The sequence below is a fragment of the Pelobates fuscus genome, chromosome 4, assembly GCF_036172605.1.
Source record: "Pelobates fuscus isolate aPelFus1 chromosome 4, aPelFus1.pri, whole genome shotgun sequence".
Classification (NCBI taxonomy): Eukaryota; Metazoa; Chordata; class Amphibia; order Anura; family Pelobatidae; genus Pelobates; species Pelobates fuscus.
In genome coordinates, this window is record NC_086320.1 from 72,542,996 (window position 1) to 72,560,054 (window position 17,059).

At 39.5% G+C, this 17,059-nt stretch overlaps 1 protein-coding gene across 3 annotated transcripts in view; it reads left to right on the top strand.

The window, feature by feature from the left end:
* Positions 1-16,718, top strand: part of PAG1 (phosphoprotein membrane anchor with glycosphingolipid microdomains 1) — an 84,848-nt gene extending 68,130 nt beyond the window's left edge. For 2 of the 3 annotated variants that reach the window (XM_063450357.1, XM_063450358.1), the window contains 6 exons: positions 2,535-2,708; positions 5,080-5,131; positions 9,797-9,890; positions 10,458-11,050; positions 12,847-12,906; positions 16,108-16,718. In XM_063450357.1, coding sequence (XP_063306427.1) covers positions 2,593-2,708; positions 5,080-5,131; positions 9,797-9,890; positions 10,458-11,050; positions 12,847-12,906; positions 16,108-16,467 — 1,275 coding nt within the window. In that variant the 5' untranslated portion in view covers positions 2,535-2,592 and the 3' untranslated portion in view covers positions 16,468-16,718. Of the gene's footprint in view, positions 1-321; positions 372-2,534; positions 2,709-5,079; positions 5,132-9,796; positions 9,891-10,457; positions 11,051-12,846; positions 12,907-16,107 lie in introns of those variants that run through there. The other variant, XM_063450360.1, reaches the window with a different exon arrangement.
* The last annotated feature ends 341 nt before the right edge of the window (positions 16,719-17,059 follow it).

The window sequence follows — 17,059 nt, forward strand, 5'->3', positions numbered from 1 at the left end:
TTTGAGCAAATCAAACACCAGTTATATTTTATAGAGGTGAATGACATCCATCACTTATGCCTTTTCTTAACATAGTACGTTCAAGTTAATGTGTTCCAGAGGAAATATGCATGTAGCCTAAGTTTGGAGAGTTGACATTGTAATGCTATGGTGATGGTCCCTAGAATGTTTTGCACAATAAGGCAAAAACTGTATTTTTAAGATACACTGCAACACTTCATTGGGTTTTATTTTCTTTATATATATTTTTTATTTTTTTTTTTTATTTATTTTTAGATCTGTTGATAAATTCTGCTAAAGCGTTTCTCCAAGACCTATTATCTCTCGCCTCCATATCTGATCCTAATTTTTCCTAGAATCCCACAGAGTCAGTAAGTGAGCAGATCAGTAAATCGGTGACATTAGCCGAGCTCCCTAATGAATTTCAAATCGTGGTCGAGCTCTGCAGTGACCCCTTACAGCCCCTTAATTCTTATTCGATGACTGGCTGGTGTCTACACATCAGGAAACTAATTGTTCAAGACAAAACAAAGAGGTTCACAATACAGATTTTTATTAAAGTTTAATTGAATATACTTGTCTTTTCATATTAATAGAGATTTTATGTCTGTGGTGCTTCTATATAGGTTTGTAACATCATAGTGGGTGGGAGTGAAAATGTGATTTTTATCTTATTTTTGGGGTGGGGGGGTGGGGGAGTTGTTGTGTGAGGTGGTGGTGTGTGTTTTGTTTGTTTTTTGTAAAGTTATTTCAGATCTGGTGGTAGGTGACCAGATTTCACAACATTGGTTATTAGCAAAATTACTAAAATATTTCTAGCTGTTGGTTTACAGCTCTGCTAATACAGATCTGGAAGGGTGTGCAAGTAGTGATAGTGTCTGGATTTTCTATTGATGGATTAACAAATGCAGATAACTATATAGAATGTAAGCTCGATTGAGCAGGGTCCTCTTCAACCTATTGTTCCCGTAAGTTTTTTTTTTTTTTTTTTTTTGTAATTGTCCTATTTATAGTTAAATCCCCCTCTCACAATATTGTAAAGCGCTACGGAATCTGTTGGCGCTATAATAATAATAAATAATAATAACTAACCAAAATGGAAATGTATTGCATAACATCACATTAATAGAAAGGGACATAATCCTTAGTGTTATTGGTGTGAATTGTCCTGAATTTAAAATGAATTTTACATTCTAGGTATAAATGGGTGAATTGAAAATATTTAATGTAATTTCCTCATAATTCACTTTTTTTAAGCCAGTTAGTGTGTATCATTCGTTTTCAAATGTAATTTCTTCTGCAGGGAAATCTGCTAGCAGAACAGTGCTGCCATCTAGTGGTCACATCTGTTGTGTTGGCCACTTAGACCTGCATTTCTTATTAGAATTTTTAAAGTTTGATAGAGATGTATACAAACTGAAAAACTGCATTGTAATGTATATCCATACATTTATTATTATTCTTATTTTTAACATAAAAACCTAAATCAAAATATGTTTATCCCAACGACGCTTCATTGTTGCTTTTATCCATTGTGCGATAGCTGCCATTTTTACTGATAACGTATTAGTTAAACTTTATTAAATCCATGTGGTCACACAGTATATCAGTTTTGTATGTGTTGTCAAATATTGGCTCTCAGGGTTAGCTCATTATAAGAGGCTAAAGAACAGAGATAATGCTAAGTTTTCAAGAAGCATAATGACTCTCCAATAGACCGTATGTGCCGGTTGTTAGTTGATGTTAACCTGTCTGAAATTAAATGTCAAATTTATGCCTAATATTTCATTGATTATGTCTATTCCCTAACTTTTTGAATTCTGTCCTTAATCAAGAATAGTTGAGTCAATTTATTCCACCGATATTTAGATAGAATAGACTCGAGATGTCTTTAGTCCTACAGTTTCTACAAGAGCCTAATAGAATGCAACTGGGTGGGAAGATCGGGCGGGGGGGGGGGGGGGGAGGGACTTCCATTAATAGAACTGTAGCAACAGTTTGCCTCTTTTGAAACCTTAAACGTGTATTACCTTGATTCGTGCATGGGGAATGCTAAGACCATATTTTTCTTTTTGTATTTGCTAATCATCCTCTCAAGAACTCATTATTATATTTAGAACATTTATTAGGGGAATTCCTCACATCTGGCATTTTATTCCTTTTCTAATAAAGAATAAACAGAAGACTGATCTATTGATTTTTTTTTTTTTTTTTTTTGGTGTTTTATGTAAAATAGAAAGATGGGCGAACTGTATACCTTTTTCCGGGTCATGTGCTAGTTAATTCCCAAATTGAAGTAATTCTTTTAATTAAAATAGAGTCCTCTTTATACATTAAAATCCCCAGATATTGGGGTTCTTCTTTTTGATATCCAGTGATGTAAAAATAATAATTTTGATATAATTTTCTAAATCTTTTTAGTTCCATAAATGTGCAAAACAAATAAATACACATGACCATAAAATGTATAATTGCGTCAATTTGCATCCATTATTTGTATATTCTTCAAATTTATTTTTGTTTATGTATTTCAGAAATCTAGACTCGAATGCAAATGAAGCCATTTTCTGAGCCGATGTCCAATGAGTAAAAATGGCTCCGGTTTTGTCCAGCGAACAAGCACTCCTCTGGGAATGGGGAGGTTTAGCGGCAGTGTCTACAATCTTCTTCATCACCTTCCTTCTGTTTCTTTGCTCTGTCTGTGACAGGTAAGAAATAAAGGATAACCTGGATACAAGAGCCAAAGTGTGGCTAGCGTGGCCTTCAAGATTACTCTGCATTACTGCTCCTCATGCACAAAGTTGTCTTCTGCTGAAATAGAATATATTTTGGCTCACTGCAGTGCTGCACACTTCTTATTCAAACTACTTGTGTTTTATAGATTGTTTGATCTTAAAATTCAATAAGAATGTTAATTCCTAAATATTCCATTTGCTAACTTGTTAAAAATCTGCTCAGACAAAATTATGCACAAAATGGACAGTGTCCCTGTAGCCGCCATCTGCCATAAAAAAAAAGTGTGAAACTATTACACAGATTAACTTAACAAAACACTAATATTGTGATTTTAAATATTTTTTTTTTCAACTGATTCATTTCAATAATTCCTAGTGCACAATTAATACATGGGTGGGTGACTTGCCTGTTTTTCAAAAACAAACAATGGAAAAATTCATTTCTGTTAAATACAATTCATTGTACTCGCCGTTACGTTATTTCAGTTGCATGCTCCGTTTAAAATCTTAAATAGCGTTGGCAGCCTGGAGGATTTCTACAAATAAGCTACGCAACAAGCATCAAGGAAATTATGAGATTTCCAGTAAAAACTCTTTTAGAATGAAGAGGAATAGAAAGTTTGCAGCAAAACAGATTTAGAAATGAAAGCTGAAAATATTTGAAGTGTCCATATTTTGCTGCAGATCAACATTCTTTGCAGATTCTGCAGTAAGCTTTGACCTAACTGGGAAATAACCCTCTAATTCTCTTTTGAATGTGGTTGTGATGGAGTGTCAGACAATGTGGGTTTTTGGAGAGAAACAAATTAATATTGATTAAAGGGCGGGGGCCCTAAAATTATCAATAAGGGGGGATTGAAAACCATCCAATCACAGTGCTCTGTGTCATTTTACAAGCGTGGGAAAATTCCAAAGAACTTTCCCACGCTTGTAAAATGACAAAGAGCACTCTGATTGGCTTAAACCCACCAATCAGAGTGTTCTTAGCCTAATTGCAGGGCGGGGCAAGGCTTTATAAGCCTTCCCCCGCCCTGCGGAGCTCAGTCTGCGCGGAGCCCTCCATGGGTGAAGATGGATTATTTTTTTTGCGCTCGTTTTTTTTTTTTTTTGTAATTGCGTCGGTTATTATGGATTTTTATTTGGCCTTTTTTGGGGCTGAAGAAAGAAGATTTTAGAAGAAAGAAAACATCGAATGGTAAGTTGATTTTATCTTATCTTATTTTTTCTTTTTTTTTTTTACAGGTTTTTAGTTAATGGTCCCCCCTCATTATTTTTAGGGTGAGGGGGGTAGGTAGGGAGATATTTTTTTTGGGGGGGGGGGGGGGAAGGGTTAACTAGGGTCCCCTCCCCCCTTTGTATTTAGGGCCCCCACCCACCGTTCAGGGGTGGGGGCCGGGGGGGACAATAGGTCCCCCCCCTTATTGATAATTTTAGGGCCCCCACCCACCGCTCAGGGGTGGGGCCCGGGGGGGGGGACAGTAGGTCCCCCCCCCTTATTGATAATTTTAGGGCCCCCACCCGCCGCACAGGGGTGGGGGCCGGGGGGGGGACAGTAGGTGTCCCCCCTTATTGATAATTTTAGGGCCCCCACCCGCCGCTCAGGGGTGGGGGCCGGGGGGGGACAGTAGGTCCCCCCCCTTCATTGATAATTTTAGGGCCCCCACCCGCCGCACAGGGGTGGGGGCCGGGGTGGACAGTAGGTCCCCCCTCATTGATAATTTTAGGGCCCCCACCCGCCGCTCAGGGGTGGGGGCCGGGGGGGGCAGTAGGTCCCCCTCCTCATTGAGAATTTTAGGGCCCCCACCCGCCGCACAGGGGTGGGGGCCGGGGGGGACAGTAGGTCCCCCCCTCATTGAGAATTTTAGGGCCCCCACCCGCCGCACAGGGGTGGGGGCCGGGGGGGGACAGCAGGTCCCCCCCCTTATTGATAATTTTAGAAAGCGAGCTGAGCTGTCAGTCAGACAGCTCAGCTCGCGATGCGCATTCCGCGCACATGCGCGGTAAAGCGCTCAGGTTCTTCATAGGGCGGCATTTAATGCCGCTCTATGAAGAACGCGATTGGTGCAGCGCGAAGCCGTCCCATTGGGCCCCGCGATTTCGTCATTTTGACGAAAAAGGGGGCGCGGCCTAGCGGGGAGCTCGGCGCTGGAACGGAGGTAAGTTTTTAATATAAAAACACCTCGAAATTTTTTTTTAATGAATGAAAGTACATATAAAAGCAAGAAGGAAGGCTGGGGGACCTGTCTTTCTTGCTTTTATATGGTGACTATAGAGTCTCTTTAATATAAAATCACGAATTGTGAACTGGCAGCATAAATGTATTTATTTAAATGTTTTTTTACAGAGAGAAGAAAGCAAAAAACCAAAATGGGGATGTTGACAATCTGGTGAATGCGGTAAGCCCATTGTTTTCACAAAATCTTGCATTCAATCAATCTACCTGTACTTATTATAGGAATAACGTGAACTACTCTGCGTACATATCACGCATGGTAGGGGTTGTGCTAAAATGTTTTTACAAGGTTGGTTTATTACCTAGCAAAAACATCTACCAATCCATTTCAATAAGCGTTTTTATTTCAAGTCAATCCCTCCAATAATTCCTGCACCTGGGTGTCGCAGGCTGCTCAAGAGATGGCCGGGTGGCTACCTCGGTGTGCCCCACTAGGCGGGTACCAATGCTCTAAGTCAGGTTAGGCACCTGCTTACCTGGGTGGGTACGTGTACTGTAGGCAACGAGGGAGCTGTAATTTTTGTGCCGTGCTTTTCCTGAACTGCTCCGTGTGCTCTCTGCGGTGATGCCAGGATACTTGATATGCCATTACTCCTGCATCACTAAAGGACGCGTGAGGGAGACTAGCTAGAAGGGCATGAAAATCGGAGCAGCCCCAATAGACCCCAGGGAGAGGATCCACACCATTTTAGGGAAGCTGGGTGGGCCAAAAAAAAAACCCACACAAAAACCGCCCCACACTATAAATAAAATGTTAGTCAGTATGTTACTCATGCTTGCTGGAGGAGTATGGAATGCACTGACACCAATGTGCGGGCAATGAAACAAGCATGTTGGCATCACCACAGGGGACTGCCCTGTTTGGATCTTCTTGGGTATACAAACCCAATCACACCACCAAACCCCATATAAAATCACATTCAACCAAGCGCCACACAATCGCCACCACATGTGCCCTGTTTCTGTCATTATTGGACTGGACTACACTGAGGTGGGGGGCAAAAAAAAGGGGATGTGAGGGCTGAAGAAACTAGCTGTTGAGGCATGCCTAATAATGCAATCTGACTACGTTTTTATAATAAGTAAACGAAAGTTTAATTTGTATATTTGTTTAAAGCTGTTTTGCGTGCTGGTTTGGAGATGCATGTCCCTTTAAATCCTGTAAATATTATAGGCACCTGCTATCGATGTGACCATATTAAGATACACTACAAATAGTCTTAAACTGGTATACTGTAATATCCTTATTATGATTAGCAGCGGCTGCATTATCACGGCTTTGTTCTTACTTTTAACCTCTCGATTCGTAGTCATGGGTCACCCCTCCTTTTCATTACAGGGGGATTCTCTGAACACAAATGTAATAATTTCTAAATATTCTGTGTTTGAGACTTACCAGAGATTACAAATGTAATTATTGAGTGGGGTGGAAGATTTCTGCTGTCATTTAACAAATAGTTATTTTTTTGTTTTTTTCCATTAGAAACAAGCCCTAAAAGACAATCTAATTAAAAAAAAATTTCCCCAAAACTAAATTATGAAATGTAGTTTTTGTATATTTATTTGGTGCCTCTCCCAGGGGGTTAAAATGGGACATTGTAGAAAAAAAATATATAAAAAAAATATATATATATATATATATATATATATATATATATATATATATATATATATATATATATATATATATATTTTTTGTGATGTAAATGTATTTGCTTTGTTTACTGTAAGAGTTTTAGTTAGTTTTATTTTTTAGAGAATGACTGCTTTGCTTCTTTTTAAAACATTTGACCACTTTTTGCACGATATAGAGGTTATACGAACAGATTTATTTAGTGCTTTTCGTTGCTTGAACCACAACTAATACAAATTAAGGAGGAAACTGAATCCCTAGTTCAATAACCCAATATTCCACCTGTATTTCCTTCTATCTCACCACATGGTTCTCTTTGTGTTTTGTTTTTTTTTCACCTTTTCCTGAACTTTTTTCCTCTTCCAGTATCTTCAACTCCTTAATCAATTCCGATTTTTATTTATTTTATTAATACATTTTGCAGAAAGCATTTTTAGAATATGTTGAAAGAACTTTAACCTTTCTGCACCCATTAATGTATCCGCTCATGATATTATGATGTTACCTCATATAATTATTCTATCTATTATAAACTAGTGTGTGAAAAAAAAATGGAGGTTGGAGTGAGTGCTTGCTTGACTCATGAAGAGAGGTAGTAGATTGTGAACTGCTTTGAGTTATAGAGATCATGTTTTTTTTTTGTTCTGGCAAGTCATTATCATAAAGGAGCTAAGGTAGAGTTGTCATGATTCAGTTGTTTTCCTTCGTGTTCTGGATTATAGCGAACATACATTTAAGAAAAAGAAAAGGGGGGGAAATATATATTGTGACCGAAAGCAAGGAATTGTGCTGGAGGGAATCTATATACCTCCCCAGATTTTGCAAGGTTCCTACTTTGTGTAATTAGCCCCAGGGAAATGTGTAATGTTATAATGAATGTTGCACTTTAAATATGTGTATATTTTGGGCCCTGGGGTGGAGTACTTGGAGAGTAGGGTGGGCCAGTGCTCCACTCCACATTTTGGAAGATGCTTGGAACCTACAGGTGAGAAGTCCAGTTCCAGAGTTTGAATCCTAATTTAACTCACCTGAAAAGGATTGCCAATTACCGGTGCTATTAAGTACTCCCCTGCCAAGGAAGGAGGGAGATTGTGTTTGGTTTCTGTGAGTGGAAACAGAGAGCTGAAAACCCTGAAACAGTAAGGTTGTTTATGCTTATGTTTATGTTGGGAAATGGACAAGCCATCCAACCCAGTTAGCTGATTATTTTGTTTAGTTAGTGCTCAGAAGGTCAAGGCTTTTGTTTTGTATATTTTTGTTACCTTTATACCTTACTGTGCATTTATTTTGGAACCTCAATAAAAGAGCAAGTTAATTTACCTCATCCAGCGTGTGAAGTGTCTCTAAAGCCTGAAAAGACTGTGTGTAACACCCCAATCCCAGGACAAGGTACCAAGGGAAAGGAGTACTTTTGTCACAATATGTATTGGGTTTTTTTCTTTTGTGTGTTTTTTTGGGGGGGGCAATAATCTTTATTTATTAAAGCTCTAACACTCAGAGTTCCTGTTTGTTTTGTTTGGAGTTTTTTTTTGTAAGAACCAGCCGGAAACGCAGTTAATGAAAATGGCTTTCAATGATGTCCCTGCGTCTCCCCACTTTAAGCACCACCTGTAGTCACTTGCTGCTTTAATTAGCAATACTGCAGGTAACGTTCTCAGTGCAATGGTCCTCACATCCATTCAATGTGACTTTCTGTGATCTTATTGTTTGTGGTACACATTTTATGGATGTAACAAGCACAAGCACAACTTGTGACAATTGAACTTTGATAGGTTATATCTTAAACAATAAGCAATTTCTGGATATAACCCTAGGGGGAAATCAGGATGAACATGTATATCTACTTTATCTATTTGCTAACCTAGGTCAATTATCTAGCATTTCAATATCAAAGACAACATGGGTGTACTTCATGGAGGTCATGCCAAACTAATCTTATTGATTTTTTTTGTTTGGGTAACTAAAAGAATAGATCAGGGTGGTGTAGTAGACATTGCTTACCTAGATTTCAGTAAGACTTTTGACACTGTTGCACATAGAAGGCTTTTCAATAAACTGCAATCTTTAAGTTTGGATTCCAATATTGTTGAATGGGTAAGGCAGTGGCTAAGTGACAGGCAACAGAGGGTTGTAGTCAATGGAGTATATTCAAAGCTTGGGCTTGTCACCAGTGGGGTACCTCAGGGATCTGTACTTGGACCCATTCTCTTTAAGATTTTTATTAGTGATATTACAGAAGGTCTTGATGGTAAGGTATGCTCTTTTTGCTGATGATACTAAGATATGTAACAGGGTTGATGTTCCAGGAGGGATAAGCCAAATGGCAAATTATTTAGGTTAAATGGAAATATGGTCAGAGCTGTGGCAACTGACATTTAATGTGGATAAGTGCAAGATAATGCATCTTGGACGTAAAAACCCATGGGCAGAGTACAGAATATTTGATAGAGTCCTAACCTCAACATCTGAGGAAAGGGATTTAGGGGTGATTATTTCAGTTTCCTCAAAGGTAGGCAGACCATGTAATAGAGCAGCAGGAAATGCTAGCAGAATGCTTGGTTGTATAGGGAGAGGCATTAGCATTAGAAAGAGGGAAGTGCTCATGCCATTGTACAGAACACTGGTGAGACCTCACTTGGAGTACTGTACACAGTACTGGAGACCCTATCTTCAGAAGGATATTGATACCTTAGAGAGAGTTCAAAGAAGGGCTACTAAACTGGTTCATGGATTGCAGGATAAAACTTACCAGGAAAGGTTAAAGGATCTTAACATGTATAGCTTGGAGGAAAGACGAGAAAGGGGGAATATGATAGAAACATTTAAATACATAAAGGTAATCAACACAGTAAAGGAGGAGACTATATTTAAAAGAAGAAAAACTACCGCAACAAGAGGACATGGTCTTAAATTAGAGGGGCAAAGGTCTAAATATATCAGGAAGAATTACTTTACTTGGAGGGTAGTGGGTGCATGGAATAGCCTTCCAGCTGAAGTGGTAGAGGTTAACACAGTAAAGGAGTTTAAGCATGTGTGGGATAGGCATAAGGCTATCCTAACTATAAGATAAGGCCAGGGACTAATGAAAGTATTTAGAAAATTGGGCAGACTAGATGGGCCAAATGGTTCTTCTCTGCCGTCACATTCTATGTTTCTATGTAGACATTTGTCATCTGACAAATTTGCTTTTTACAGCCCTCCGATAAAGAAACTTACAGCCACTCCATCACAAGCTTGGGAACCGAACCACCAGCCAGTTATCGCAATGGAGCTGTCAGCAATGGTGATGGTGAGTACATTACTACGTATTATGATGTTTGATGACTCTGTGCAACCCATGCACTCTCTGTGTAAGGATGGAATATGTATTGCTTTAAAATGTATGGCACACTTTCAGTAACTGACTACAACTTGTTTTAAAGTTTGTTGTGAAATAATAATTTTTTTTTTTATAATTTTTTTATGGATATTTTTACAGCTTGAAAGTATCTTCAAAGTCTGTATTTCATTGACACCATGTATCATGCCAAAAAATGAGGCATTTCATTGTGATCTATAATATTCAAAAACAAATTTATTAATTTGGAATTCTTCTGTGATTGGTTGATAAGGAGTAAAAAAAAAAAAAAAAAAGTTATAAAAACTAATTTCAGTTTAGTTTATATTTCTTTCCTCCTGATTATGTTATCGGATTTATAATCAAGTTTATTTCAACATGTGATCAAATGCTGCTTCTCTTATTTTTTTTTTTTTACAGTTTGTAGATGTAACATCTGTCACCTTAATGTTTCTGAATAAAACAGCTAAAAATAACCATAATAAAAAAGGATGTTTTTGTTCTATTTTTCCCCCTCAGTTTCAGAAGATAGCACAGCTGCCTTCATCCAGCCTTATGAAGATGTGCAGAGCTCTCTTCCTGACCTTTGTGACCTCCAAGACTATTCTGGAAAATCATCGAGGTGCCATCAAAGCAGAGAGTTGCCTAGAATCCCACCAGATAGCAATATGGAACCTGCTATTTCTCCAGGCGAGACCGAAAGTGATGTTCCTCTCGGAAATGAAGGACCATACGAAGTGCTCAAAGATAGCTCTTCCCATGAGAATATTATTGAAGATTCTCTTTATGAAACAGTAAAAGAAATTAAAGAGGTTAGTGCACCAGCTGAAGCAGATGACAAAGATCAGGATACACATGATCTACACCAGAGAACTAAAGAGTGCAAGATGGATGTTGGTGTTGAATATGCCTCTGTAGATCATAACCGAAAAAGCAGACAGAGCATCAATACACAAAGTGCTGCAAGTACCCCTACTTCTCAGGACTATGATATCCCCCCTCCCCTGCCGAAGAAACTATTGGATGAAAACGAGAATGTGCAAAGCAAAGAGGTGGAGGATCAATCTGTTGAACAAGGGGAGAACCTAGAAGGAACAAGTAATGAGGGAAAGGTACATTGAAGTTTAATTTAATTAACTATCCAACTATTACATTTTCTGTTGTAGTTTTGTATAATTGTATTCCTAATCTCCCAACCTGATATTGTCTATCGTACCATTGGTTACTCTTGCCTTTAGCTAATTTTTCACCATAACCTTTAGTATACCCAACTGTCTGTTCTTCATGCTTCTTCTCAAGGAATTCCTAATTCCATTCCTACTCCCCAGCAATCATGAGCAGTGTTGATTCTTAGAATGGCCATAGCAGAACATAGTGGTGTTGACAAGGTCATTGGCCAATGCAACCTCTATCCTTCTTCCATTGTGGGTGTCATTACTGTGGTGGTGATTAATATTCTTACTATTGATGTATAGTATTTCAGAATGCAGATGTTTAAAAGACAACTAGATGCATACGTGCAAAAATATAATATTCAATTATATAACTTTTTAATTTTAGGGTAATTGCTTCTTGACCCAAGGATAAATCTGACTGCCATTCTGGGTCAAGAAGGATTTTTTTTTCTAGCTTGTTGCAAAATTGGAAGTGATTCAAACCTTCTTTTGGATCAACAGCAAAAAACAGATGTTTCTAATTTCAGCCTTTGTTCTGTGTAAATATATACGGTATGTGGAATTCCACATTTTGTTTGTTTGTTTTCTTGTTGCTTATTCGGATAATAGATCCAAAATTCACTCTAAGAAATTTCAGAAAAACATTTTAAGTAGAACTATATTCACAAATTATTGTTGACAATGCAATATATCACATTGACTGAAACATCTTTCCCAGGCTACATAATCCTTTTCTGAGTCAGCAGTGCAAATCCACGTCATCTCTAAATCCAGAGGTCTTAATGTGGTCTTAATGACTCATTGACACTGACATGCACTACTGGTGGCCTTTCTGTCTCAAAGGAGGAAGTTCTAAAGAAATGTCACTGTGTCCTGATATTGTTTAGGTCAATGACAACTAAACAAACTTTTGTTGACCCAGTGAGAGTTACCAATCTTTGTCCATAGAAGATTCATTCGGTTAAATTCTAACCTCATGGGTTGTGTACACGTGGCAATAAAAAAAATCTCAACATCTGTGCACATTATACATATTGCCTCATGTATAGTGTAATCTTGTGGATATTTTAATAAGGCTTTTAAGTCACATAAACCCAACACATAAAAATAATACAAAACATTGCCAGGTCAGTTTTAATGACTAGATAAAGTTCATTTCTCTTTTGGACTTTTATTATTTTTTTTTTTTACTGATTTTTGGGGGCCATAAAGGTAGAAACAGTCTCACATTGGTGTGTGTCCCTGTCATGGTCTTGATATTAAAAAATAAATAAAAATTAAAGTCAGAGGTGCTCTAAAACCCGAATTCAGTGTCTGCAACCCTCAATACAATTATGAAACTTACTATGTAATTTCTCATGTTGCTGGAACTGACCCACTAAATGTCAGCTTTCAGTTCTTCTGTCGACTGCAAATCTGATTTGTAAGTGATATTTTATTAGAATGTTTCTAAAATCAAATTATTGCCTTTAGTAAGTCCTATATTTTACATCTACCACATATAGAATAATTCTGTTTTGTGGCTTGTTTTTGGTTTTCTTTATTTTTTGTTTTTTTTTCTTTACCACTTTTCAATATTTGCTCTGTCTCATCCGTTTCAATTTGAACATGGCGAATCTTTCTGTAATATTGGGATAAAAGCCCTGGAGGGTTGTGAAAGATAAAAGTAAGCTCAAGTCTTTACAGAATTCAGAAGTATATTGATTTTCCTTTTATCTTTCTTGCCTTTTTAGAGACAAAGTTCTCTATCCTACAAATCTCGGGAAGAAGATCCATGTCTTACGGAAGATGACGTATGTATTAAGAGTTTAGCCTGGTGACCATTGTTAAAGCTGTGTAACCACTGTAATATTTCAACATTGCTTTCCATGTATAATTGAACAGTAGAAAATGGGGCTAAAAGCTTGCCCAGGGAATTTGCAACACAATCTCTCCTCTAGAACTGCCACCACCCCAGTATGCACATTGTATATCTACCAAAATGAAAGAGGTAGAATAGGATATTTAAGTATAGCTACAGGCCATGAACTATGGACCAGAATTTCCGTGTACATGAATTTTCTTTTGGATTCCCTCCCATAGAGCAAGAGTAACCAAAATGTAGATCATAAACTACTCTACATTCCTCCACACCTCCATTCCCTCCTCTACCCCCACTATGCTTTCTAATTTGTCTGTCCCTCTTCATTTTTTTAGTGTGTGTATAATTATTTTTTCGCTGTGTTTTTCCTTGAAATTAATTTTCTTAAAATCTTAATTAAGGCAGAAGTCTTCTCATTGCTGTCCCGTTGCATTACCTCTAATAATCACATTAGTCTGTCCACTAATAGTCACTGTGCTCAGCGGTCTGTTTATACTCAATAGGGAAATCCACCTGGTTGAAGGCTGAATTATAGCTAAACAGACCAGGCTATTAAAAGTCTCCTAGACATTTTGACAGTACTCTATTGTGGTTCTTTTTAGCCCATTAGCAGATATTGTTATTATGGTATATTTTTGGGTTCTGCCATATTCCCACCCCTTTCACACTCACAGTGCTTCTATGGCATGCCTAAAACCATTGCTAAAACCTACCTGTGGAAGAGACATCCACGGAAACACCGAATACTACATGTTCAAACAGGTCACAGGTATTTACAAAACTACAGGGTAGGAGATTGGGATAGAGAGAGAAAAGGGAGAGGTGGGGAGGAAGCTACAGAATGAGAAATGGTCATGGAAAGATACACTTAAAAGGCTGATTGAGAAAAACCTTTAAAGGGAGATGCAAGCCTAAAGGAGACTAGAGAGCAACTCAAAACTGATCAGTTTGCTGGGATGGAGAGAGACATACTTGGGTTGCTGGATAAATAGAGAATCACTTGGGGGCTAGAGAGTTGTGCTACTCTAGGGGATTTCTTACAAAGAAGGAGAGAGAGAAGTCTTACAACATGAGATGGGTAGAGATACTCCAGAGAGGTCCATGGCCTCATTTTGCCAGGATGCTCAAGTTATGCTCAGTCTGTCCCTGGACACTGTTTGTATGAATCCTTGTTCTCCTATTTCAGGTAGGTGTGGTTTTTTTTTTTTTTGGGGGGGGGGGGTTGGGGGTATTTATGATGTCTTGAGCCTTGCTTTGTTTCTAGCTACACATTTCCCTATGTGCATTTGTAATGTAAGCCCATACGTTCTAAGGACTGGTAATATGTGTTACAGTTCTCTATCTTTACATTTTCTCACATTCTGTGTCAGGCCTGTCTTTAGCATGAAAGATCATATTCAGACATAATTATATAGTCCTATAGTACCTGGCCTCTAAAATAAGGTTGTTGCTTGTCCATGGAAATTGACGGTTAAAATTAATAATGCCTATTCCGTGTAGTACATCTTATTGCATGAACGTTGAATTCTAATTTTTAATAGGTTTCTGTAAGTATTGTTAATTCTCTTGCACAAATCTCTTCAACAAGTGCATTAATTACTTTTGTTTGTTTACTTTTACTTTTGGACAACTCTATTTGAATACTGTCAGCAGTGGCGTACATACCAGGGTTGCAGGGGTCGCGGCTGCGACCGGGCCCGGCCCACCAGGGGGCCCGGCCGCCCTGCGACCCAGGTATGTACCCACAGGGCCAGCCTCTTCTGCTGGGGGGCCCAGGAGCCGGCCACCTCCGGGCCCCCCGAGGCTGGCCCTGTTGTCACCCGGCTGGCTGGCGGGCGCGCGAGGGAGCACTGTCCCCTGGGTGCTCCCTCTTCAGCTCCCTCGCGCACCGCACTGAAACCGGAGCCGGAAGATGACGTCATCTTCCGGCTCCGGCATCAGTACGCGGCGCGCGAGGGAGCTGAAGAGGGAGCACCCAGGGGACAGTGCTCCCTCGCGCGCCCGCCAGCCAGCCGGGTGACAGCCTGGCCAGCAACACCACTGGACCCCAGGGAATCCCCCAGCTCTCCCACAGGTAAGGAGGCTGGGGGGATTAAATAAAAAAAAAAAACGTGTGTGTGTGTTAGTGTTAGTGAGTGTGTGTGTTAGTGAGTGTGTGTTAGTGAGTGTGTTAGTGTTAGTGAGTGTGTGTGTTAGTGTTAGAGTGTTAGTGAGTGTGTGTGTTAGTGTTAGTGAGTGTGTGTGTTAGTGTTAGTGAATGTGTGTGTTAGTGAGTGTGTTAGTGTTAGTGAATGTGTGTGTTAGTGAGTGTGTGTGTTAGTGTTAGAGTGTGTGTGTGTGTGTTAGTGTGTGTGTCTGTTACTGAGTATGTTTGTGTGCGTCTGTCACTGAGTGTGTGTCTGTCAGTAAATGTGTGCGTCTGTTCATGAGAGTGTGTGTGTGTGTGTCTTAAGCACTTACCTTTCTCCAGCGCCGGACTCCCTTAACGCTGGGGATCTCTCCGTCCCCATCCGCCTCTCAGCTCCGAATGCACATGCGTGGCAAGAGCCACGCGCGCATTCAAACCGCCCATAGGAAAGCATTACTCAATGCTTTCCTATGGACGTTCAGCGTCTTCTCACTGTGATTTTCACAGTGAGAATCGCAGAAAATCCTCTAGCGGCTGTCAATGAGACAGCCACTAGAGGCTGGATTAACCCTCAGTGAAACATAGCAGTTTCTCTGAAACTGCTATGTTTTCAGCTGCAGGGTTAAAACTAGAGAGACCTGGCACCCATACCACTTCATTGAGCTGATGTGATCTGGGTGTCTGTAGTGGTCCTTTAAGTGTATGTGTTTATGGATGCACTGGCATACATACCGCGGTCGCACGGGTCGCAGCCCTGCGACCAGGTGCCCGCCGCCATGTGTTGCGGCACCAGCCTGCGCAGAGTAAGCGCTCGCGCGGGGGGAGGGGGGGGGCCCCGGATCAGTTTTCGCACCGGGGCCCCATGGGTTGTGTGTACGCCACTGACTGTCAGGTTGGAAAATAACCTCTATAGAAAACCATAAGATTGTCTCACTCTCTTTCACACAACCAACATTTTAAAAATATTTTTAATACATTAATCCTTTTATCTACCGTCTATTTCAGATTTCTGCAATGTATTCTAGAGTATCCAAGCATGGGAAGTCCCGAAAAGACGATGAGGATTTATCCCATTACTCATATATTCAAGATGTTGACACTGACCTTTCTCCAACCACCTGCAATGGCACATATGCTACGGTCGGGGACATTGAAAAAAGTGCCAATATCAGTGGCTTTGTGCCATCAGTCGAACAAATTAATGGTGGGACAGATCCCGAATATGAAGCAATTGCAACCCTCAGCCGGGAAGAGGAGAGGACTATACCATATTCTAATACCAGAGAAACTATTCTCCCACATGGAGAGAGTGACTATGAAAGTATTGGTGATTTGCAACAAAATGCTGAATTTACAAGACTTTAAGGAATACATTTTTAACTTTAATTTTTTTTGGGGGGGGGGGGGGCGGGGTGGATATGGCACATTATGAGACAAACTATCTTTAAACCACCCACTGAATGGTCTTATGAAAGAAGCACACATATCTGCTTGCAAAAAATGCCTTTCTACAGCATGACAATGTTAATTATTTTTTACAGAATTTCATATATTTTCAACGATGAGTCAATGGGTTGCTTCATTTAGTTTTGTTTACAAATCATGTATATATATATTTTTTTTCTTTTGGCTGCAAAAATGAAATGGTATCAGATCAAACTAGGTACTTTTTCAGGTACTTCATTACAAAATGTTTGGTACTTTGTTGTCGATTTTACAATTCATGTAAATCTCTTTTGCTTTTGAATCCAATTCTTGTTAAATCCTGCAGCTATTTAATGTATACAAAGTATTGGGAAATTTTTTTTAAAAAAACTGGTTATAGGGGCGGAGCCTGCGCTCGAGCTGAATGGCTGTGTGAGGACGGAGCTCCCGAGCCGACGGCTAACTAAAGCAAATCTTTAAGCGGATAATCAGCAGGATACTGCTCCAAAAAGGGGGAGAAACATAATGTCAC